Source organism: Macaca nemestrina, chromosome 7, assembly GCF_043159975.1.
Source record: "Macaca nemestrina isolate mMacNem1 chromosome 7, mMacNem.hap1, whole genome shotgun sequence".
Lineage (NCBI taxonomy): Eukaryota > Metazoa > Chordata > Mammalia > Primates > Cercopithecidae > Macaca > Macaca nemestrina.
Window position 1 is genome coordinate 126,999,127 of NC_092131.1, and position 24,803 is coordinate 127,023,929.

At 53.5% G+C, this 24,803-nt stretch overlaps 1 protein-coding gene across 2 annotated transcripts in view; it reads left to right on the forward strand.

Annotated features, from left to right (window-relative positions):
• The first annotated feature begins 7,925 nt into the window (after window positions 1-7,925).
• Window positions 7,926-24,803, forward strand: part of LOC105490946 (signaling receptor and transporter of retinol STRA6) — a 33,031-nt gene continuing 16,153 nt past the window's right edge. The window contains exons 1-5 of one of the 2 annotated variants that reach the window (XM_011756958.3): window positions 7,926-8,075; window positions 17,987-18,117; window positions 22,460-22,526; window positions 22,856-22,941; window positions 24,159-24,298. In XM_011756958.3, the coding sequence (XP_011755260.2) occupies window positions 18,005-18,117; window positions 22,460-22,526; window positions 22,856-22,941; window positions 24,159-24,298 (406 nt within the window). In that variant the 5' untranslated portion in view covers window positions 7,926-8,075; window positions 17,987-18,004. Of the gene's footprint in view, window positions 8,076-17,735; window positions 17,853-17,986; window positions 18,118-22,459; window positions 22,527-22,855; window positions 22,942-24,158; window positions 24,299-24,803 lie in introns of those variants that run through there. The other variant, XM_011756956.3, reaches the window with a different exon arrangement.

The following is a 24,803-nucleotide window of genomic DNA, read 5'->3' on the forward strand; positions in this document are numbered from 1 at the left end:
TGTTCCATCGATCCCTTCCTTTTAGCATTTGTTCCTTCAACAAATATTTCTTGAACACCTACTGTGTGCCAGACACTATTTTAGGCATTTGAAATCCAGCAGTGAACCAAACAATAACTCCAGCCCTCTGAAGCTTATCTTCTAGGGGCAGGTGGGTAGAGACAGACAAAAATAAACACTAAATATAGAAAATTATAATGTATGCTAGAAGATGTTAAGTTCCGTGGAAAAAATTAGAGCAGGGTCAAGGATGAAGATTCTGGTGTGGGGAGCACATGGGTATGTGGTATCCAGAACTTCCCATTCTGGGAGAGCCTGTTCATGTGCCTATTCTTTCTCAAGAGTTCTTGGCTTGGGGTGTGGGGAGATCTCAAGGGAAGGGAGACAGTGTCTATTCTCAGGGAGCAAACCCTTAGTTTACCTTCTTTTTTTTTTTTTTTGAGATGGAGTCTCACTCTGTCACCCAGGCTGGAGTGCAGTGGCAGGATCTTGGCTCGCTGCAACCTCTGCCTCCCGGGTTCACGCCATTCTCCTGCGTTAGCTTCCCAAGTAGCTGGGACTACAGGCATGTACCACCATGCTCGGCTAATTTTTGTATGTTTAGTAGAGACAGGGTTTCACCATGTTGGGCAGGCTGATCTCGAACTCCTGACCTCAAGTGATCCGCCTGTCTTGGTCTTTCAAAGCGTTAGGATTACAGGCATGAGCCACTGCACCCGGCCTAGTTTACTTTATTAATCAAGACTTACAATGTGAGGCACAGCTTCACTTTGCAGACAGCCCAGGGCCTCTTACACCAAAGAGTTGTCAGGCTGGAATCTATTCTCCCCGACTCTGGGTCTTGGTGTTACCCGATGGGAGAGGGGAGATTCAGGACTCCCCTCAGTAAGAACTATCTCTACCATCACCACCACCACCATCACCATCACCACTACTGTCACCACTACCACAGTCACCACCACCATCACCATCACCACTACTGTCACCACTACCACAGTCACCACCACCATCACCATCACCACTACTGTCACCACCACCACAGTCACCACCACCATCATCACCACCACCACCATCACCATCACCACTACTGTCACCACCACCACAGTCACCACCACCATCATCACCACCACCACCATCACCATCACCACTACTGTCACCACCACCACAGTCACCACCACCATCACCAGCATCACCACCACCATCATCATCAGCACTACTGTCACCACCACCACAGTCACCACCACCATCACCATCATCACCACCGCCACCATCACCATCACCACTACTGTCACCACCACCACAGTCACCATCACCATCACCAGCATCACCACCACCACCATCACCACTACTGTCACCACCACAGTCACCGTCACCATCACCATCACCACCATCACCACCATCACCATCACCATCACCATCACCACTACTGTCACCCACCACCACCACAGTCACCACCACCATCACCATCATCACCACCACCACCATCACCACTACTGTCACCACCACCACAGTCACCACCACCATCACCATCATCACCACCACCACCATCACCATCACCACTACTGTCACCACCACCACAGTCACCACTACCATCACCATCATCACCACTGCCACCATCACCATCACCACTACTGTCATCACCACCACAGTCACCATCACCACCATCATCACCACCACCACCATCACCACTACTGTCACCACCACCACAGTCACCATCACCATCACCATCATCACCACCACCACATCACCATCACTACTACTGTCACCACCACCACAGTCACCACCACCATCACCACCACCTCTATCACCACCACCACCACAATCACCATCATCACTACCACCTCTATCACCACCACAGCCACCACCACAATCACCATCATCACCACCACCTCTATCACCACTACTACCACAATCACTATCATCACCACCACCTCTATCACCATGACAGCCACCACCACCATCACCATCATCACCACCACCTCTATCTCCACCACAGCTACCATCACCATTATCACCACCACCTCTATCACCACCACAGCCACCATCACCATCACCATCATCACCACCACCTCTATCACCACCACAGTGACCACCACCATCACCATCATCACCACCACCACCACCACAATCACCATCATCACCATTACCATCACTGTCATCACCATTATCACCACCACCATCACCATCACCACCACCACCACTACTGTCACCACCACCATCACTATAACTGCCATCATCACAGTCACCACCATCACTGCCAGCAGCAGCAGCATCACCAGCATCACCATCATCACCTCCATCACCATCATCATTACCCAATATCATCATCATCAGCCTCATTATTAATGGCAGTCTTTGTTGAGCAGCCACTGGATACCAGGCACTCTACATGGCTCTGTGAGTTGATATAATTATTCCCCCTTTTACAAATGAAGAATTCAAGGCTGAGAGAATGTCAGGAAACTCATCCAAGATCACATGGCTAGTGAGTAAGTGTTGAGATCTGAACCTCAGAATTCTATCTACACTTATCCCTACTAAACATGTCCTGGGACTGGCTCAAAGATTTAAATGTATTATATTAGGGAACTAGGGAATTCTGTACCCTAAAACTGTAGTAGAGTTCTGAGTCTAAAGAGAACATTTATAGACAGCATAGATTTCATTCAAAAAAAATCTCACTTGAAGTTACATTGACTGAAATGTGTCACTTTCATAAAGTAAAAGATACCAAGTCTAAAAGTGGTATTGGCCAGGTGTGGTGGCTCACGTCTGCAATCCCAGCACTTTGAGAGGCCGAGGCAGATGGATGACCTGAGGTCAGGAGTTCAAGACCAGCCTGACCAACATGGTGAAAGCCCATCTCTACTAAATACAAAAAGTTAGCCAGGTGTGGTGGTGCATCCCTGTAATCCCAGCTACTTGGGAGGCTGAGGCAGGAAAATCACTTGAACCTGGGAGGCAGAGGTTGCAGTGAGCCAAGATTGTACCATTGCACTCCAGCCTGAGCAACAAGAGCGAAACTCTGTCTCAAAAAAAAAAAAAGTGGTATTGGCCAGCCCAGCTACGGGTCCCAATGTATATAGCAGGCTTCCTCTGCAATGATTAAATTTCAGTTTCTTCAGATCCCCCAGGGAGAAGCTGAGGCAAAGAGTTCTAGCCGCCTGACTTGTAAGTGAAATTCAGCAGATCCCTTCTGTTTGGGTGTCAGTGTGCCCATCTTTATGATTGGGATAGTGGGGCAGGTAAGTCATCTCTCAGCTCTGATAGTCTGAAATTCTATAATTCATGTCAGGAAAGACCACAGTATGGCCATTTGGGGGAGAGGGTAGGTGGCAGAGGCTACCTGGAAACCTTTGCCTCAGCGGCTGGGCATGGCCAACCATCGTGGGTCTGGAGGTGGTGGTTTGCCTCTGCCAGGTCTGAGGTCTTGGAGCTTAGTGACTCAGTAAAAGCAGCTCCCTTCCCTTGCATATTTGAAGTGACCCGCAGAGATGTTACAAGATAGGAGTCCAGTTGCTTCTGCCCTAGGACCAAACTTTGCGCACACGTATCCCAGCCCCATCCCCTGCAAGCAGGGCCCATTCTCAGAATCACGTTTTCCCTCTCGGTTTATCCCAAGTCCCTTCAGTACTTCCCTCATACCCCTCATTCTCCCTTCTTTCCCTCCCTCCAACTTTCCTTCCTTCCTTCCTTCCTTCCTTCCTTCCTTCCTTCCTTCCTTCCTTCCTTCCTTCCTTCCTTCCTTCCTTCTTTCTTTCTTTCTTTCTTTCTTTCTTTCTTTCTTTTCTTTCTTTCTTTCTTTCTTTCTCTCTTTGTCTCTTTCTTTCTTTCTTTCTTTCTTTCTTTCTTTCTTTCTTTCCTTACTTCCTTCCGTCCTTCCTTCTTTCCTTCCTCCCTCCCTCCCTTCCTCCCTTCCTTCCTTATCCCAAGTCCCTTCAGTACTTCCCTTATACCCCTCATTCTCCTTTCTTTCCCTCCCTCCAACTTTCTTTCTTTCTCTTTCTTTCCTTCCTTCCTTCCTTCCTTCCCTCCTCCTCTTTCTTCTCCTTCCTTCCTTCTCCTCCTCCTCTTTCTTTCCCCTTCCTTCCTTCCGTCCTTCCTTCCCTCCCTCCCTCCTTTTCTTTCTTTCTTTCTCTTTCTTTCTTTCTCTTTCTTTCTCTCTCTCTCCTTCCTTCCTCTCTCTCTCTTCTTTCTCTCTCTTTCTTTCTCTTTCTTTCTTTCTTTCTTTCTTTCTTTCTTTCTTTCTTTCTTCCTTCCTTCCTTCCTTCCTTCCTTCCTTCCTTCCTTCCTTCCTTCCTTTCCTCCCTCCGTCCCTGCTTGCTTGCTTTCTCTCTCTCTTTCTCTCTCTCTCTCTCTTTCTTTCTTTCTTTCAGACCAAGTTTCGCTCTTGTTGCCCAGGCTGGAGTGCAGTGGCGGGATCTCGGCTCACTGCAACCTCCGCCTCCCGGGTTCAAGCGATTCTTTTGCCTCAGCCTTCGTGAGTAGCTGGGATTACAGGCACATGCCACCATGCCCAGCTAACCTCCCTCCGACTTTCTACAAAGAATCCGAGGTGGCTCTGTTGGCCTTAGCAAGTTTTTAGGATCCTCCACCACCTAACGTCCACACCCACTCCTATTTCTTGCCTCCCCTCCCCATTCTCTCTGGCGAAGGCTTACTTTTTTTGATGTGTGTTACTTTTTTAAAAAAAAATTGTACTCAAATACACATAAACTTTACCGTCCTAACCACTTTGAAATGTGCAGCTCAGTGGTATTAAATACATTTACATTGTTGTGCAACCAATCTCCAGAACTCTTTTCATCTTGCAAAACTGAAACTGTACACCCATTAAAAAACAACTTCCTCTTCCACCTCCCCCCAGCTCCTGGCAGCCACCATTCTTTCTGTCTCTGTGAATTTGACTACTCAGGGCTTCATAGAATTGGAATCCTATGGTATTTGTCTTTTCACAAGTGGCTTATTTCACTTAACATAATGTCCTGGGGATGGTTCCCTTTTGCCCCAGGCCAGGTCTGCCTTTTCTTACCTCCCTACCCTTGCTGGTGTGATTTCCACTGCCCAAACTGTCCAGCTCCACCCGATGCAGCCCTATTCATCCTGCAGACTGGCTAAAAGCCTCCTCCCCTGTGACCCGGGTTAGTGACTCCCTCCTCCACCCCATTTTGCATTTTCCTCTCCTGTCTCAAATGATGACTTGCCCACACAAGTCATCATTCAATGCCCTGAATGTTGTTTCAGGAATCATGTTTGTGTGCCCAGGCTGGGTGAGGGATAGGTGCCTGGGAAATGGTTAAAGCATTATGGATGAATAAATGAATGAATGCATGAATGAATAAATTGATGAAGAAATCCAACCCAGCTTCTACTTATGCAGAAAGGAATAAGAGTTCTTTTGGCTATTTCATTTGGATTCCATCTGTGACAAGCAAAGACCATTTTGGGCTTTTGAGTCAAACTTGGACTCAGAGTTGCAACCTGGGGCCTCAGTGGGCAAGCAGCTGGTGAGGAGGGAGGGTAGCTGTGTTGGAGGGTAAGAGGCAAGACAGGAGGCAGAAACCCTGATGCTCAGGCATCTCTGGGTCTGGCCTCAGTTCTATGTAGAAATCTAGAAACTTCAATGAATTTCAGCAAGTCAGAGCTGGCTGGCACGCCCATTTTACAGATGGAGAAACTGATCCCAGGGCCACAGGGCAGCACCAGATCCCTCCTCCCTTCCCAGGTTCTCTCTACTCCCAGCTGCCTCCCTGATTCAGCCTCCTACAGTTTTCAAAAAGCTGAAACTCCAGGTGAGACTGTCTCTGGGGGGCAGGGCCTGGTTCCCCAGAGGGAGTCAAGAAGGAGTAGTGTATGTGGGCTGGGGTGAGGGGAGGAAGGCAGGAAGGGAGCAGCCTTGGGAGGTGAACTTCCAAGCCACCTTCCAAAGTTCCAGCGTGAAAGACTTTAATGGGGCCCTGCAGTCTTCTTTCTTCCCCAAAAGAATGGCCACTCAGAGGCCGCTGGCTTTGTTTGGAAGAGCCAGGGCCTATAATTAGCCCGCCCCAGAGGGCGCCCTTCCTGCTTCCCACAATGGCTCCTTTCAACCTCCCCCGCTGACACACCCCCACGGCCCCTGAGGGCTCTGAGACCCCTATCTTCAACGACCCACCTCCAACTCCCTCCCCACCCACACTTTACTTCCTTCCTCCAGGCAGAGCTGAATCCTGGCAAAGCAGGGAGTCCGTGAGTTCTCTGGAGCCAAGGACCTGGGGCTGAGACTCATCCCCTTCCATAGGCACAGAATCCGAGGTGCAGAGAGAGCAGGTGGGTAGTGAAGGGACAGAACTTGGGTCTCCTGATTCCTGGTCCAATGCGATCATGTGATCATCACTGCTCCATCCTGGACCTTCAGCACCCAGTCCCCTGCAGCAGCCTCTCTTCCCCTGCAGGGGAACGTCACCCCAGGCCCACCTTCCACTCCCTTCAAGTCCACAGTGCCAGAGGCCCACAGGGTGACAGGATCACAGGCTCAGACCAGCAAAGGGAAGGATGGCAGCCAGTCCCCCTCCATCGCACAGATGGGAAAACTGGAGCCCCGAGCACGGAGGGGCTGCAGGGGCCGGGGGAAACCTTCCCCATCGCCCTCTGAAGGTTGGCTGAAAATCACCAACAAGAGGCAGGTGAATAGGAGGAGAGGCGTACACAGGAGCTTTCCGAATGAGGACCCAGAGATACAGGGAAAATTGTCCATTTTTATGCTGAGTTTCAAGGACATATGGACAGCTGTGTAGCGATATGATTGGTCAAAAATGACAATGATGTAATGTAATAGACCGAGTGGGGACACCCAGCAAGGCCTGTCTGTCTGGATTTCTCCTGGCCTCTCTGAGCATGCATTTCTTCCTTCCGGGTGTGGGCATGGGAAGGACTCTGGAGTGGAGGTCTGGCCTGCGATCAAACAAGGTAGGCCTGAGACTTTCTGCATTTCTTTTCTTTTTTTTTTTTTTTTTTTGAGACAGGGTCTCACTCTCGCCCAGACTGGCGTGCAGTGGAGCAGTCTTGGCTCACTGTAACCTCCACCTTCCAGGCTCAAGCATTCTCCTGCCTGAACCTCCCAAGTAGCTGGGATTACAGGTGTGCACCACTACCGCCTGGCTAATTTTTGTGTTTTTAATAGAGACGGGGTTTCATCATGTCAGCCATGCTGGTCTCGAACTCCTGACCTCAAATGATACACCCATCTCGGCCTCCCAAAGTGCTGGGATTACAAGTGTGAGCCACCGTGTCCCACCTAGGCCTGAGAACTTCTTTGAGGCCCGTTTTTACACAGAAATTGGGGAAAGTTAGAGTCTGTAGGCTTTATGGCTGGCCTTGGGGAAAAGGGGTTTTGATTTCTATGACCCGCCTGCAGGAGGAGGGATTCTCATTTCTACATCTGTCCTTGGGGGAGAACGGGTCTGAGAGACAGGAGGGCAGGAGACAGCTCGGTCACTTTTGCTTCGGAGGCTTTCATTTTGGGGTGTTATTTTCTGAGTTCCAACAGGCTGCATTTGTGGTCACTCAGCCAATAAGTAGTAAAGACAAAATTAGAAGCCTAGTCTCTTCCTTCCACCGAGGGGCCTGGCTACTTTGAAGCTTTCTGTCATGAGTAGTAACTGTGATCCTTTCTGTCACGCCAGTGCCATCGGATAACACACCTTTCCTCTCTTGGCCTCCTGCTCCGGGCTCCAGCACCAAGCACTGTCAGGAGAGTCTTGGGCCATCCCTCAAGTCCTTTTGCTCTGACCTCCAGCTGAGGAGGAGCTGGAGGAGGGGAGCTAGGGCAGCATCAGTGATCCCTGGGCTTGCCCTGACAGCCCCCCTCTACCAGCCTTGCCTTGGAGGGGCTAAAGTTCCTGGTCTGGCAGGAGGGAGAGGGTAGCCTTACTGCTCAGCAGCACTGACCTTTGCCTTCATGTGCCCAGTTGCTTGGCTGCTGCACCAGGCTCTGAAGGCACAAACCCCTGAGACGGTGTCCAAGCCCAGGGCCCTGTAGACTGCGGATCCTGAGACCAGCACCACTCGTCCTGCAGCACTGGGGACAGACAGGGCAGGTAAGGTGGGAAAGAGGGAAGGAGATGGCAGGGGCAGCATGGAGTCAGCACAAGACAAGGCCCCAGATCAGAGATTTAGGCATGGCCTGGGCTAGCTTAGAAAAGGTACTGCCTAAAACCTTTAAGAGGAGAGATGCAAACCTCACAGCCAGACTGGGGAGTGGGGAGCAAAACAAGGAGCAGGAGAGAGAAACCAAAAGGAAACAACAGAGAGCGTGATAGAGAGAAACACAGAGTTAGACAGAGAAAGAAGGAGGAGAGACAGAAGGAAAGTAGAGAGAGACAGAAGGAAAGGAGGGAGACTGAGTCAGACACAGAGAGGATGAAACAGAGTGGCATATGAGGGACAGGCAGAGACTGATGGACAGGGGCAGAAAGGCAGACAGGAGGACAAACAGATAAAAAAAGAGAAAGGGGCCGAGCACTGTGGCTCATGCCTGTAATCCCAGCACTTTGGGAGGCCGAGGTGGGCAGATCACCTGAGATCAGGAGTTCGAGACTAGCCTGACCAACATGGAGAAACCTCGTATCTACTAAAAATACAAAAAAATTTAACTGGGCACGGTGGTGCATGCCTGTAATCCCAGCTACTCAGTAGGCTGAAGCAGGAGAATCGCTTGAACCTGGGAGGCAGAGGTTGCAGTGGGCCGCGATAGCACCATTGCACTTCAGCCTGGGCAATAAGAGCGAAACTCCGTCTCAAAAAAAAAAAAAAAAGAAAAAGAAAAAGAAAAAAAGAAAAAGAAAAAGAAAGAAAGAGAGAAATAAAGAAGCCAGGAGCAGATATTGACAGACAGACCCAGCAGTGGGCAGGGGTTCTGCTGTGTTATCAGACAAAGTATTGAGAGGTGTGTCTCAATCCTGCCATTTGGCTTAATCAACACTGGGGGCCTTCCCTCAATCCCAGGAGTCTCCCAACCATACAATGAAACAGAGTCCAAGCTCTAGGAAGGGATGTTCTTGGGGGAAAAGCAGTGAGGTAGGGGTGTGGGGTGTGTGTGTGTGTGTGTGTGTGTGTGTGTGTGTGTGTGTGTGGTAGTGGTGGTGGGGAATCTCTGGCAAAGCTTTCCCTAGGTCAGTCACTGACCCTGGCACATCATGTGGCCTCTCTGGGCTTAAGTTTTTTTTGGATGTGATGGAGTCTGGGGTACAGCAGGAGTCTCCTTCAGCCTTATAACCTGGCCTTAGCTAAGGCTCTGTCTTTGCCGCTAACTTACTGCTCTATTCTACTTAACTCATGACTTCTATCTCGTAGTCCAAGATGGCTGCCTGAGATCCAGCTATCACAACTGTTTTTCAGCCAGCTAGAAGGAGGAGGGGTAAAGAAAACACCTCTCTTTTTAAGAACACAACCTGGGAATTACGCTCAACACGCTTTTTCCAAGTCACTGGCCAATACTTAGTCTAAGGGCTACATCTAGCTTCAAGGGAGACTGGGAAATGTGCAGTACTGCGCTGGGGACGGAATCAATTTCACACAGCTCAGTGATGCCTTCACAGATCCTTACTCATAGCAGGCTTATTTAAAAAGAATTACACATGCAATATGAGTTTTAAAATATACATTTCAAACAAGTGAAAAATCCTCCTTCATTCTCCAAAATTCATCCCTCCCCCAAGTGTGACCACTGTGAACAGTTTGCTGTGTGTCTGCCAGATTCACTTTTTATGTATACACACATACATACACATATGTCTACCTAGTTAAAGAAGCATAAAATGAGATCACGATTTATGTATTGTTCAGCAACTTGCTTTCTTGGTTACTGTTACTTGGCGATATGTCTTGGAGGTTCTGCCACGTCAGTCCACAGAGAATTACCTCATTCTTTTTAACAGCAAAATAGTACTTCAGTGTGTCAATTTATCAGCATTTAGGGATGGATATTGGGGTTGTTGCCAATTATTTTTGCCATTACAAACGGCTTTGGGAATTTTGTCTCCATATACATGCACACAGACATTCCTTGGGAATGGATTCCTAAAAGTGTGCCAAAGGTTAATTTTCTCTTTATGTGGGTTTAACCCTTTGGAACTAAAAATCCTTTTCTCCATGGACAAGATGGTGATCAGATCCAAGCTGGCCGGCTGCTTCCCTGTCTCGGCTTGAGCTGCTCTCTCTCCCTCTCCCTGCCTCCCACTGGGCAGGCCTGGCTCTGGCATCACCGCCCTTATTAGTCCTCTCTTCCAGGGTCTTTCACTATCATTGGAAGCCAATCTTACATACAAAAGCCTGTGGTCCCACATTTTTATAGGTGGCACTCCCTTTCTCCTTCAAGGAAGAAGAGACCGCCTCTCCAGGACCCTTCTCCTGAGAATTTAGGGCCCTGCTTCTTGGCCCGGCCTTTATCTACTCCCTCCCCGCCCTGCTTGCCACAGCACCTAGTTGGAGCACCCACTGAGCGCCATTTCCTTCCCCAGTCTTGTCTGCATCCCTGCAGGATGCCCCCTCTAGGAAGGGGAAGGAGGGCAGGATGAGCCTGTGCTCAGGTGAGGGGCGATGCAGTCGACTGTCCTGCAGCCTTGGAGGGTGCAGGCATGTACTTGGGGCAAAGAGCAGGACTCCAGAACGCCAGCCTGTCTGTGAGGAGTGAGAAATAGAAGAGAGAGCTCCGAGGGGGCCTTTTTCACTTCCCCCAGGAATAGATCATATCTGGAATTCCATCCCTGAAGCCCCGACTCCCCTTAGCATGGTCAGGGCCCTCAGCCCAGCTAGGCAGCAGGATGCGGATCCGGTTATTAAAAGCTGAGCTGGTGGTTCCCCTCCAGCAATTCATCAGGCAGTGGCCCCCTGGGAGTGATAGATGGGGACAAATGGGTGTAAGTAGGGGGTTCCTCAGCTTCTCTAAGGCCACATCTGGGGAAACTCAGCCATCAAAGCCCTGTGCAGGCTTCTCCACTGAGAAGCCTGAGGGCCAAGGAGATCAAGTTTCGAGCAAATGGTTTGGGGGTGTGGAGAAGCTCTACCACTGGAGACAAGCTGCCCTGTGTGTTGTGTGGGGCCCCAGCCCCTGCTCTGTGCCTGAGCTGGAGAGGGGGGTGGGGTGGGCTCCTCTGATCCTGGAATCAGGGGCAGGAGGTCTGTGAGGGCAGGAGGAGGGGCACAGCCAGACTGGGGAAGCGGGGAGCTGTCTTCCGGGAGGAGCAGATCAAGCACCTTTTAAAGCAGGTGCTGGGGCCACTGCTCAGGGCCAACCGCCGAGACCGCACAACCAGCCATCCCTCTAGGATCCCAGCCTAGCTGGAGCCGGGCTCAGAGAAGGAGGCCGTGTGTTGGGAGCATCCTGCTTGCCTGGAGGGACAAGTTTCCAGGAGTGATCAATAAAGGAAAGGAAAGAGACAAGGAAGGGAGAGGTCAGGAGAGCGCCTGGTTGGAGGTAGGCTGGAGCCAAGCCTGGGAGGCCAGATGGGATTGGAACAGGTCAGGGAACAGGGAGAAGGCACATGGGGTGAGGAGTGGGGAGTGAGCAGGAATCAGGGCCTCGGAGCAGGAAGTGAGCAGAGTGATGGGCTGGAGCAATTCTGATGAATAAGGTCGGAGACCTGGGGAGGGCTGCCCTCAGGGGACACTGGGGGGCTAGCAGGAGCTCCAAAAGGCCGTGAGACATTTGCAGAGTCCTGTCTGAGTTGGATCTGACTGCCTGTGAGCAAGAGGTTGGTGGAGAGCCCTGTCCTGTGGTCAGCAGCAGAACAAGGAGAGAGAAGTCAGGGGATCTGCCCAGCAGTCAACGTCCTCAGTGAAGAAGGAGGGCAGCACAAAGCCTACATCTCAAGGACACACCATAGTGACAACACTCCAGGGAGGAACGTGCTGGGAACGGGGAATGTGGGGCTCTTATAGCTGGGGAATCTTCATGGCCTTGTGTCTAGTCCTCTGAAGGCAGGAAACCCTCTGTTGCATATTGATGTTAACAGCCTCTTCTTGATTGCCTCCCATGATGGGGCCCTCACTACTCTGTTAGAGTACGAAGGCTACCTTTGTCCTGAGCTGAAATCTGCCTTCCCTCCTCCAGGTCAGTACTAGCCTAGCTCTCTGGGAAGGAAAGAACATGCTGCTCCCCTGGAACAGCCGGCTACCCTCCTCCTCCTCACCAGTGTCCATTGTCATACGAGAGCCTGGTCTAAATCCTTTATGTTATGATGATGCTGTTGGTGAGGGGGGCATGAGAACTGCAGGAAGGGAACATCAGCTGGTGCTTCTGACCCTCCCACATGGCAGGGGAGGAAGGAGGTAGAGAGACAGGAGGTAGACAGCCACATCCATACTCTTCCCGCCGTGAGCACGGCAGCCAACGACACTGCCTTCCAGCCCACTGGGTAGAGTCAGACTTGGTCTGGTGTCAGAATTAAGCACGTGTGTGTGCGAGGGGCTGTTGGATGTGTGTGTGTGAGTGTGCTGCGCCACTGAGGGCACACCCCGAGCTCACGGGCCCGCATGAGGTTGACTTTCTTGGCTGTTTATTCATGGACTCTCAAGGTGACTGGGCTGCACAGGTAGGCACAGGGGCCATCCCCCAACTCCTGGACTGAAGCTCCTCTCTTGGGCATTCTCTTCTGTGCTGTGGGAGTTGGGGGTGTTCCTGAGGTTTGAGTGTCGTAGAACTATTGGGTTTGCTGTAGGACTCAGAGATGGGAGGGTGGAGAGCAACAGGAGTCTCCAGGCTTTCTGCAAATGCTCACAGGCTTTTGAACATCTTGTTCCAATCTGTGGTTGATTTGCCGGAGTTTGAGTGTCCTGAGGTGTTGTAGTGGTTCTCATGTGTTACTGAAGGTCTGGGGGTCCTTCGGGGCAATACTGAGGTTGGAGGGGTTCTTATGGCATTACTGAAACTCAGGAATGTTGCTGAGATTCTGGAGGTGCTCTGGGAGATCTGGGAGTCCTTGAGGGGATGTTTCTGAGGTTCTGGGGATGCTGCTGGCCTTCCCCATTCCTTCTGGCCTGCTGTTAGCTTCTTCTAAGCTTAGCACTTTGCCCTTTGAGGATTTGATAATCACAGGCTGCTGAAGGCATGCACGTGGGCCTCTGTTCCTGGATGCAAAAATTCCTCAGGTTTAATCAACTTGAACAAAAACATGAGAGGAAGGAAGCCCTGTCCCAAGGCCTTCATGGGCCAGCTCCAACCTGAGGGGCGTAGCAGCTCTGTGCCAAGCCCAAATGGCAGATGGCCTTCATTGGCTCAGAGTCCAGAAGCTTTTTGGGACCTCCTCCCATATTGAGCAGGGCTTAGCCACCCGCCAATCTGTGCCCAGCTGGGAGTCCTGCTGGCTTGAGCTGCTCCTTGGATACTGGCATCAGCCTCATCTGAGTGCCACGTGGGCTCATGCTGGCCACAGCAAGGCAGCCCTGCCCTGACCCCTATGCTGCTCTCTCCTTGTCTCTCAGACTTCCCTTCTTGGCACTCCTGAGACACGTGTAAATTCATTCTTGCTATCATTCCAGATCTTCCATGGCTTCAGTTCCCTGCTCCAGGCCCCCTCCTCCAGGGAGCCTGCAAAACTGCACAAGCCATCTCCTCCTTTCCCTCCCTGCTCCTCAGTCTTTGGCAGTTCTGTCTTTTGAGCACTTTTGCTCTCCAGCCTGCCCTCTCCTGAGGGCAGGGCTGGACCTTCCTGGGTATCAGTGCCCCTTTAAAGCCAGCTCCAGAGGGCAGGCCCTTGACTCTGCTGCCCAGGCTTTCGGAGAAATTCTTCAGGGGCACATCATTACCATCCTTCTCTTCCTAACACTTTTTGCCTCCTGCCATCTGCCCAGGTAGCATCTTTCCTAATAGCTCAGAGCCAAGCCTCCCATTTTGCAGATGGGAGCTCCAAGCGATTCTAGCCCCAAGCTGAGGAGGTACCTTGGGCTCAAGAAGTGGGCTCACCTTGCAGCTTGAGCCACACGGCTACCCGCTATCTGTGGATCTTCAACCCAGCCTGCCCCTCTGCCCCCACCAGACTGGGCAGGGCAGCTGGGGGCCAGGAGGGGGCAGGTGGGAAGCAATGGGGTCACCTAGGAAGTCACAACCACTCTCTGTGAGCTTCTTGTTACAACTGGTTGCTGGTGTACAGGGAGGGGTGCCTTCAGGGGAGAGTTCACAACGAGAATCTCCAGGCTGGATTTGATAGAGGCCAGTGAGATCCATAGAAGGGAAAAGACTCACTCAAGGCCACATAGCCAGTCCCAGGGTTCAAATCCAGCTAGGTGGCCTCCCCAACCAGGCGTTCTCCACTGCCATGCAGAAACCTGGCCCTTACCTCTGGACCTTCCAGCTCTGCCCTGGCCAAAGTACCGGGCACAAGGCTGCCCTCTGCCTGCCAGGCCCACGCCAGGGGAAAAGGACGAAGCTCACCATTTCCTCCCCTCTGCTTAGGGCCTCCTTTGGTGGCCTCTGTGTCTCCCCATGAGGAGGGAGGTGGTATTGTTGGCACTGGGTTCTCCGTGGGGGGCGGGGAAGGGACTGTGCCTGGGCTCGGCTGGGGTCCCTTTCTGCCAGCCTGACTGCAGCCCCTGGGTGGATGGAGGCTCCTTCAGGCAACCTGATTGCCTTTCCTCAGTGCCTGATATGGTTTGGATGTGTGTCCCCTCCAAATCTCACGTTGAAAGTGACCCCCAATGTTGGAAGTGGAGTCTGGTGTGTGGTGTTTGGGTCATTGTGGAGAATCCCTCCTGAATGGCTTGGTGCCCTCCCTGCGGTAATGAGGGAGTTCTCGCTCTATCAGTTCATGTGAGAGCTGGCTATTGGTAAGCGCCTGGCATCTCTCCTGCTCCCTCTCTCGCCAAGTGTCCTGCCTGACCCCCCTTCACCTTCCATCACGATTGTAGGTTTCCTGGGGCCCTCCCCAGAAGCTGATGCGGGTGCCGTGCTGCTTCCTGCACAGCCTGCAGAACTGTGAACCACATAAACTCCCTTTCCCTATAAGTTACCCAGAGTCAGGCTTTCCTTTAGACCAACGCAAAACAGATGACCCCAGTGCCCAACTGGTACCTCCCTCTCTCCCCTCAGGTATCAGCGACATACCACCTTCCCAGTGAGGCCTTCCCTGACCACCTCGTCTCAAACAGCCAACTCCCGTCTGTCTCTCTTCTCTTCCCCCACTTCACTTCCCCTCTGGTGTCGTGTCCCTCAAGCCCTACCATACATCAGGTTCCATTTGGTGCAGGGCTTGACTCATCTTGCTCCCTGCCAAACCAGCCTGGGGAAGGCAGAGTTAGGCTTCTTCCAAGGAAGAGGATGGTTTCTTTCTTTTTTTTTTTTTTTTTTTTTTTGAGATGGAGTTTCCCTCTTTTGTCCAGGCTGGAGTGCAATGGCAAGATCTCGGCTCACTGCAACCTCCGCACCCCCCCACCCTGGGTTCAAGCCATTCTCCTGCCTCAGCCTTCCTAGTAGCTGGGATTACAGGCGCATACCAGCACGCCCGGCTAATTTTTTGTATTTTTAGTTGAGACGGGGTTTCGCCATGTTGGCCAGGCTGGGTCTCCAACTCCTGACCTCAGGTGATCCACCCGCCTCGGCCTCCCAAAGTGCTAGGATTACAAGTGTAAGCCACCACACCTGGCCAAAGGGCATGGTTTCTGATAGGCAAGGATGTCTAACCCCAGACACCGCTGCCTTGTAGAGGGAGTGGGCTCCCTGTCTGGAACTGGACTCCCATGGTTGGAGGTGGATTTAAAATCAGATGTGAGTTGGTTGCTCCCTAAGGTAAGAGTCTGAGACCCCTGAGCAGGGAAGGGCTTGCTGGGCTCTGGTGTGGGCACGGGGGCTCTGGGAAGCCCAGCTGGTGAACCTCAGGGCACAGCAGCAGCCTGTATAGGACAGGCTCACTAATGAACACTGACCGCCAGAACAAGCAATGGCTTTGCCGAGCTCAGTTTCTAAAGTCCCTCTTACCCAAGGGCCAGGCGCTGTGCATCAGGGGAAGGCAGGAGGAGGGAAGGCAGGGATAGAGTCCCGCCCTCCAGAAGCTCACACCCGCGCCTGGAAGGCAAGTTTCCCGCATCCCTGGGATCAGAAGGGCCAGTGTGGGTTCCTGCATTACATCAAATAAAGCTCAGGTTCAGCCCTGAGTCAGCAGGCGCTGATATCTCTGTGGGATGGTGGAGAGCAACAGAACCCTCTTCCTGCCAGAAGGGCCATTTGGAAAGAATGGGGAGGAACTCAGACTAGCAGCGTGCTCAGCCCCTAATCCTTTCCTGTGGGCTTGGGAAGTTGAATGACAGCCTCCTCCAGGATTTCAAGCCCTGTTTACTCTGAGACTTCACCCTTGCTGTTTCCTCTGTGGGGATCACACTTCTCCCCACCCCCATCCCCATCCTGAGCCTGCCACCCTCTGCTCAGCTGACTTCCCTGCCCTTCAGATCACCATGGAAAGGTTATTTTCTTCAGAGTCTCCCCCTACTCCCAAATACTCTTGGGCTAAATTTGGTTTCCCATGGTAGAGACCAGCTCAGCCTGTGCTTCCCTTTGTACCCCTCAGATTTTGGAGGGGATTTAGTTATCTGGCCGTGTTCCCCGTGAACTGTAATGTCTCCTGCCTCAGGGCTCAGGACAGTGCTGGCACATACTGGGTGTTCAATAAATTTAAGTTAAAAGACTAAATGAATAATGTCTTTTTAAAAAAGCTGTTGAATGACTGTCTTAGCTGATAGGGTCAAAGCCCAAGACCCTTGTAGGGTATTGGAAGGACAGAGACCCTCACAGTTTCAGGGGCCTAAACCTCCATCAGGGACTGTGGCCTGAGAACTGCTTTCTACCTTCTTCTGCCTCTCGCCCCTCCCTTCAGGCTGGGGCACGGGTCCTGCTCCTGGGGAGGGAGAATGAGGAGGAGCCCTCCTCCCTGGCCCAGACCTTGCCTTGCTCACCCTCAACCTCACTCCAGGAGGAGCAGAAGGCAGGCGGGGCTCCTCTTGCCTACCCGTGGGTCTGGTTTGTGTTTAAAGAGCTAATTTCCGCCTTGTGGGGGTGAGTTATCTCCTTGTGAAATCAAGTTGTAGGAACAAAAAGGGTTTACCAGTGAGACACATGTTGCCTCCTTCATGGAAACCCTAGGAGAAGGAACGGACAGATTCCCCTTCCCTGCCTCCGCCCCAGCCCAGCCCCAGCAGTTGGTCTCCCTCTGTTGTTGCTGCAATGCTGGTCTCCTGTCTGTGTGGGGCACTGCAGATGTGGCGGGCAGGGGCGTGGGAGCTCTGGGGCAGGCGCTGAAGGCAGGTATGTGTGTGAAGTCAGGTGCGGGGGTGGGGGTGGCTCCTGGCCACACCCTTGCAGCGCTCAGGCCGCCAATGGTGCTGGGGCCTCCTCCCCCAGGAGGGGGGCTTTGTCAAGGATTATGGTGTGTTTCCATCACCGAGGCCCAAAGGGGCCAGAAAGGGGCAGGCTGAGGCTGGGGGAGGGGAAGGGAGCCCAGCTGGGAGGGCCCAGGCAGGCAGTGCGGAGCTGGCTGTGGCCTGCCTACCCTTTCATCTCTGCAACTCCTTCCTCCCTGGGCCTCCCTTCTGGTGTGTCTGTGGGTCTGTCTAGGTGGGCTTGGGAAGAGGGAAGGAAGGGGCGTCTCTCTAGGCAGCTCGGACTGGACAAGCCTTCTTTGAAAATGGTCCTTTGAACAAACGCCTGCTGGTGGTTGGTCAGACAGACAGATGCGCCAGCAGGAGCCCCGGGGCCCCAAGGGGACAGCTATCTCTGCAGGACCGGTGCGATGGGCGGGAAGGGAGGAGGGGACACAAGAGGCCCTGTCCTCCTCCTGTGCCAGCTTGCTCAGGCCCTCAGTCCCAGACGGGCTTTTCCCAGAGAGCTAAAAGTAAGAAAGTAACCTTCAGGATTAAAGAGAAATGTTTCTTTGTTTGGGTTTTCCGTCTTTTTTTTTTTTTTTTTCTCTTTTAAGCCTCTTTTCACATCTGTAGTGGCTTTTCTTTCTCTCGCCTGGGGTCAAAGGAGGAGAAGGGCCGGAGAATGTCGTCCCAGCCAGCAGGGAACCAGACCTCCCCCGGGGCCACAGAGGACTACTCCTACGGCAGCTGGTACATCGATGAGCCCCAGGGCGGCGAGGAGCTCCAGCCAGAGGGGTAAGTGTGGAACCCCCCAACCTCATTCTGTCGGCCATCAGAATGGGCTGATGGCAGAGGTTGCAACTGGCCGGGGAGCAGCTCCTGGTCAGGGGCTGCTAGGTCTGGCTCTGCCACTCATTTGCTGTGAGACCTTGGGCAAGTCACAGCCTCTCTGGGGTTCATTCAGTCTCTGCTTCCGCTACATGAGAACAAGACCCCTCACCCTGCTGTTAAGATACCTAAGGCTGGTCACCTAAAAAGCACCTGTGTGATGTGTTAAAAATACAGATTCCTTTAGTGTTCCTTGCAGATTCAGATCCGCAAGGATGGCTCCCTGGGTGATTCTGGCCCATAGCCAGGATGGGGAAGCTGCTGGGAGCAGTTGAGGCAAGCAGACCTGCCTTCAAGGGGTTATTGGTGTCTGTGGTGAGCATTTAGGTGTGGTGTTTCCAAGTGTCAGGTTCTCTGGGCAGGCTGGGGGATTCGGTGAAGGCAGAGAACCAAAGGGAGAAAGCGTGGGGAGAAGTCACTGAGCAAACAGCCACCTTTGTTGTCTTTGGATGGTCTCAGAGGATGAGGAGGGCCTATTCCCTTCAGCAAGAGTGCTCAGGCCAGCCCAGGCGAGGGTGGGAGCAGGGAGGCAGCCCGCCCCCGGGTGGCCTGAGAACCCGGCCACAGCTGCTTTGCCTGGGTCCATTCTACCGGGGTTTAGTCTGGGCACCCTGGTGGAGGAGCTGGACCCCTTCTGTGTCCCCCACCTCCTGCCAGGATGCCTTGCCTGTGTAGGACCCAGAGCCAGTTCTCCCCTGTTGTTCCCAGGCCTGGCCCCATCCCCTACCTCCCTGCTCTGTCTGAGGGTTTGGAGAAGTAGAAAGGTGAGGCTGGGGGTTGCCGAGCCAGATGTGTGCACATCTGTTCTCCATCAAAACCTGAAACTTGAGAAGGAAAAATCCTTGCGTGCCTCCCCAGGGGCTGGGGCTGCGGCCTGGCTGGGCTTGGGTCATCCAGCAGGGACAGAGGCTCCACCCAGGCCTCAGGGAAGGAGCTGTTGTGTGGAGGACTCAGGGTTCTGACCACCTGGAAAATAGCCTGCAGTCAGCAAGGGCGTGCGCCCCACTCATCCTGCCTGACTGACTGAGAGCCTGTGGGCTCCACATATCCCACTGTGTATGTGTGGGCTGCGAGGGACCAGAATGAGGAGAGGCCCAGGAACCCATGAGGATGGTTTGTGACCTAGGTGAAGGCTCTAATCTGAAGCTGTGTCCTTGGGAGCCTCAGGGCCCGGACACTGGCCGGGAGCCAGGTGCCTGTAGCTGTAGTGTGGTCTCAGAGTAAAGTTGTGTGTACGTCAGGCACTGGGTGATGGGGAGTCCAGTCCCTCATGTGGGTGACAGCTAGAAGATTCAGCTCCTTTCTCCCACTGCAGGGCATGGCACCCGTAAGAATAAAGAGATTTGTTTGAATCTACTTACTTAGCCAAACCAATTGAGCTGCCTGCCATCCCCCTTCCCCCGAAGTGGGAGCAGAAAATTGGGAGCTCAGGGAAATCCCGAGGAGATGAACTTGGGTTCACCTCTGTCTGTGAGTCAGACACCCTGGGGACATGTTGCTTCAGAGCTTTGAAGAGCTCTGGAGTGCCCGGTGCCCCAGCACTCTCAGGCTGGAGTTGGGGTGGATGAACACTGATGGCAGTGGAGTCAGCCACAGAAATTTCCTAAAATCCAGAACATTTAATGGTTCAAACATCCTCAGTGGCTTCCCGGGACCTCCCATGCTTGCTGTACCCTCATCTTACCTCACCTCTGGGCTGCAATCACACTGGAGGGCTTGACCAGCCCCAGCCACGCTGCCTGTTGCCTGCCCCTCTGCTTCCTCATGCACTTCCCTCCACCCGGAGCTGCCTTTTTCCCCTTCTTTGCCTAAAGAGATGTTAACCATCTTTTATTTATTTATTTTTTGAGATGGAGTCTTACTCTTGTTGCCCAGGCTGGAGTGCAGTGGTGCGATCTTGGTTCACTGCAACCTCCGCTCCCCATTTCAAGGGATTCTTCTGCCTCATCCTCCCGAGTAGCTGGGATTACAGGTGCACACCACCACGCTCAGCTAATTTTTTTGTATTTTTAGTGGAGACGGGGCTTCACCATGTTGGCCAGGCTGGTCTCGAACTCTTGACCTTGGGAGATCTGCCAGCCTCGGTCTCCCAAAGTGCTGGGATTACAGGCGTGAGCCACTGCGCCCAGCCAGTAACCATCTTTTAAACTCCAGTCAGATGCCACCTCCTTTGGCCCCAAGTTCTCCCTCCTCTGCATCCTTCAGCATCTGCTGTGCCTGTCCCAGGATCAAGCTCACCACCCTCTCCAAGGTCTTTATGTCTGTGCCATCCTGTCTGTCCCATGGCACAAAACATGGGGCCACAAGCCACCAGCCAAACATTTGCTCATTTCTGTGCCACTTGAGATCCCCGTCTGGCCCCTCACACTGAGCTGAGAGGTCAGATGGGGACCTCAGGTGATACAGAAAGGGCCAGAGGCTCCCCCAGGCAGGGCCCTGGAGGGCGTTTCTGGGGGTGGGATTGGTTTGGGGTAAGGTCCATAGGAAAATGGTCAAACTACTCCAGGGACAGTTTTCCAAGTCCCTGCTGGGCCCAGATATACAGGTGGAGCAGGACCTAGTCATGCGGGGAGATGCAGGCTGAGAGGGAGGGCTGCCCTGTACACTGGAATGAGAGGCCTTGGAGCTGGAGGTGGGGAGGGAGCCTGAGACTGGAGCACCAATGGTGGGAACCTGCTCCCTGCATGGCAGCTACTCAGGATCCCACTTCTACTTTGGGAAGAGGCTGGTCTCCTGGCCAAGAAGCTGTCCAGAGCTGACTTACTCTGCCTGTCCACCAAGTGGCTGGTTTCTTTCCCACCGCTCATCCGCTGGGATTTCCTGAGAGAAAGTGAGCAGGACAGACCGAGCTGACCCAGCAGAGGGTCCCAGGGATCTGTGCTCCCCTGGATAATGCGGCCTTGATGCCTCTCTTTATACAGTGGGGAGTGTGCTGGCGGGAGGCTGAGCTCTCTGGGCAAGCAGGGACTGGCCGCAGCCCAGGCTCCATCTCAGGCCCTCGCCCACCAGACCTCACTGGTCTCACCCATGCTGCCATCCTCCCTCTGGCTCTCCCAGGCCCAAGCCGGGAAAACCCGTAGCTCTACCGCTCCCCAGGGACCCAGTCCTGCCTGATCTCCCAGGGCCAGGGCCAGCCCTGAGCTCAGGACTCCTGCCTCACTCCCTTTCTCCGCCACATGATTCTGCTGGGGAAGTGGAGGGTTTCATTGTCCTCAGTGACCCCTATCTCCCCTGTGGGTCTACCTCTGTGCTCAGCCAGGGTGACTGCAGGACCATTGCCAGGCCATAGAGAGCCTCTGTGGAATTAGAGAAAGGGATCCCCATTTAGGTCCATTCAGTTCAGCGGGTGCTGGGTTTGGTGAGCAGGGTGGCCTGCTTGTTCCCTTGGCTGAGCATCTTTGTGCAGTGGGCAACCTGCATTGCTGTCCACGGAGGCTGTCGTTGAGAGGGAAGCAGGAAAAGAGACGGACCAGGGGAGATCATTTTAGTCACAGACCAACCTCAGATGGCAGTGAGTAGAGGGCAAATCATCGGGCCAAACCCTTGACTGCTTGACCCAGGTAGTGTGCTCAACCACAGTTCTGAGAAGAGGTCTGTGAGACCAGGAGCAGTCAGAGGGGCTTCCTGGAGAGGGGAGGCCTTGAAGGACAGGAAGCATCTGGGTGAGCAAGAATAAGTGCTCAGCCAGGCACAGTGGCTGACACCTGTAATCCCAGCACTTTGGGAGGCTGAGGCATGAGGATTGCTTGATCTCAGGAATCCAAGACCAGCCTGGGTGACATGATGAGGCCCTGTCTCTACTAAAAATACAGAAAAAAAAAAAATGCCATGCGTGGTGGTGCACACGGAGGATTGTTTGAGCCCAGGAGGCTGAGGCTGCAGTGAGCCGAGATCGCCACTGCAGTCCAGCTTCGGTGACAGAGCAAGACCCTGTCTCCAAAAAAAAAAAAAAAAAAAAAAAAGAATAAGTGATCAGGCTGAGCCGGTCCACTCTGCTGCCCCTGGGAGCTTCCCATCTCCTTTAGTCTTATAACCCCAGAGCTTGGCATGGGGCCGGCACATCACAGGAACACGAGGGCCCCAGAATGACCCTGAGAAGGTGGGACTGGGCAGGCTTGTGTAGGAGGGATCAGAGGGTTGAGGGAGGTAGTGGGTAAAGCCTCAGTGTGAACAGTCTTGAACCCCAGACCCATCTGCACACCCAGGGGGGCCTGACGCAGGCCTGAGCCAGCCTTCCTTTGCTCTGTAGGGAAGTGCCCTCCTGCCACACCAGCGTACCACCCGGCCTGTACCACGCCTGCCTGGCCTCGCTGTCAGTGAGTCCAACCCAAGTTGAACCTGGCTTGCAAAAGCTACTGCCAGCCTGGCCAGTGGGACCCGTGTTCCCGGTGGGGCTGGTGAAGGGGGTCCCTGGGAGATCCTGGGTGGGGGGAGCTATCTGGGAGTTCTCCCAGCCTGGGGGCCCAAACCAGGATGCAAGTCCAACCTCCCAGATGTCTGTCACCCCTTGACCAGTCCCCGAGATGCCACAGGAGTGTGCACTGGGCAGGTAGGGGATATCCCGGGGCCTGAATCCAAGCCCTCAAACTCAGACCCTCAGGGGAGGCCTGAGCACCCCAAGCCCTCTTCTGTGCTCTCCTTTCAGATCCTTGTGCTGCTGCTCCTGGCCGTGCTGGTGAGGCGCCGCCAGCTCTGGCCTGACTGTGTGCGCGGCAGGCCCGGCCTGCCCAGGTTGGTGCCATGGTCTGGGCACCCCCACTCAGGGGGCGCATCGGACAGGGTCACTCTGGGAGGGTGGGTGATTTGTTAGGTACCTAAAAGGTAGCTCTGGCTTCAATGACATCCCTACCTCCCTCAGCCTGGGGCTTTCCTCACGCCCACCCAGGTCTCCCCTCACGCCCACCCAGGTCTCCAGGTTTAGTCAGGACCCCCAGAGGAAGGGGGAGGAGCTTGCACAAGCCCACCTGGGAGAAAGGACTCCAACCCAGACCCTAGGGTAACAAGCCTGACATGACCCAGCTTCAGAGTGTACCTTCTCAGGCAGCCCTCCACGTGTGGATTGACGTGACCATCCCAATGCCATCTTGACCCTTGTCTTCCCTGAGGGTATCACCTGGACCCTAATGCTTGAAGGCAGATTTATGGGGACTGACCTCTAGCCCCCATAGCTGGAACTTTCTTCTCCTATCTCCTTCAGCCCTGTGACCCCAGAGCCTGCCTGGACAGGCATGATCCTGAGGAGATGGGGCTGGGCAGGCTAGTGCGCGAGAGACCAGAGGGTTGGGGCAGGTGATGGGTAGCTCCCTGGTATAGACAGCTTCGCATCCCAGACCCAGACGGTGCACCGAGGCTGGTCTTGCTGTGCTGGTTTTGTAGGGAACCAGCCTGGGGTCTCCGGTTGGCCCCAGAAAGAGCTTGCCCTGGCTGGGGCAGTGCTTGAGGGAGAATGAACCTCTCAGAGCATGAATGCAAGCTGCAGTGCAGAAGCCGAGGGTCTGAGTGGCTTGCCCTGAGCCCTGAGGGGTGATGCCTGGGACAGCTATGCCCGCTGTCTGCCCTCTGCCTCGGGTCCACACCCAGCCTAGGGCGGCGGCCGTTGTACAAGGATGTTGTGACTCGCTGAGTTCTCTGAAGGTTTGCCAGCTCAGACAGACCAATTAGTGTGGAGGTGGCTGCTTCCTGGAGCTTCCAGGGTGGGCGGAGGGAGCAGTCTTAGGGCTTCTTCCCACTGTATGTATGTCCCAAGTCCCTTTGGCACAGGACCCAGAGCTTGGTAGATAAGAGGCACTCCACAAATATCTATGGAATGAATGAATGAAGGGGTCTTATTCCCCCATCTAGAAAGTGGGACTGACTCTACCTCCTTGATTTGTGGCATACAGCCTGGAGGTAATGGGGGTGCAGGGGCTGAGTAATTCCTTCCTGCCCTGTCCTTGCCTCTGTGCTAGCCCTGTGGATTTCTTGGCTGGGGACAGGCCTCAGACAGTGCCTGCTGCTGTCTTCATGGTCCTCTTCAGCTCCCTGTGTTTGCTGCTCCCCGACGAGGACCCATTGCCCTTCCTGACTCTCGCCTCAGCACCCAGCCAAGGTACCCACTGCCCCCCAGGCCCTGAGGTTGGTGTGATGGGATGGGAATAGGGTGGGGTCTCGGAGTTTTAAGCTGAGCTCAAGGAGATGAGGGTAACAGGAATAGTTGTCAATGAGATGGGCTACTATCCTGAGACATGACCTCTTCAGACCATCCAGTCTTTACAATGATGCCACAAAGTATGCATATTAGCCCCATTGTGCAGTGGAGGAACTGAGAGCCGGGGAAGTAGTATCTTAAATTGAGTATTTACTCAGGCACCATGCTAAGCATCATATATATACCTTCTCATTTTTCCCTTGCTAATATATTGTGATTATTTCCATTTTACAGGTGGGAAAACTGAGGCTCCAAGATGTAACTTGCCCAAGATCAGAGTTGAGACTAGTTAGAGCCTGGATTTGAACCTAGGGTTCTTGCCTGCTGAACATGCTGAAGGGCTTGGAAGCTGGAGACAGGAGAGAGGCCTGGGTGGGCTCACCACAGGCCTCATGTCTGCTCTTCC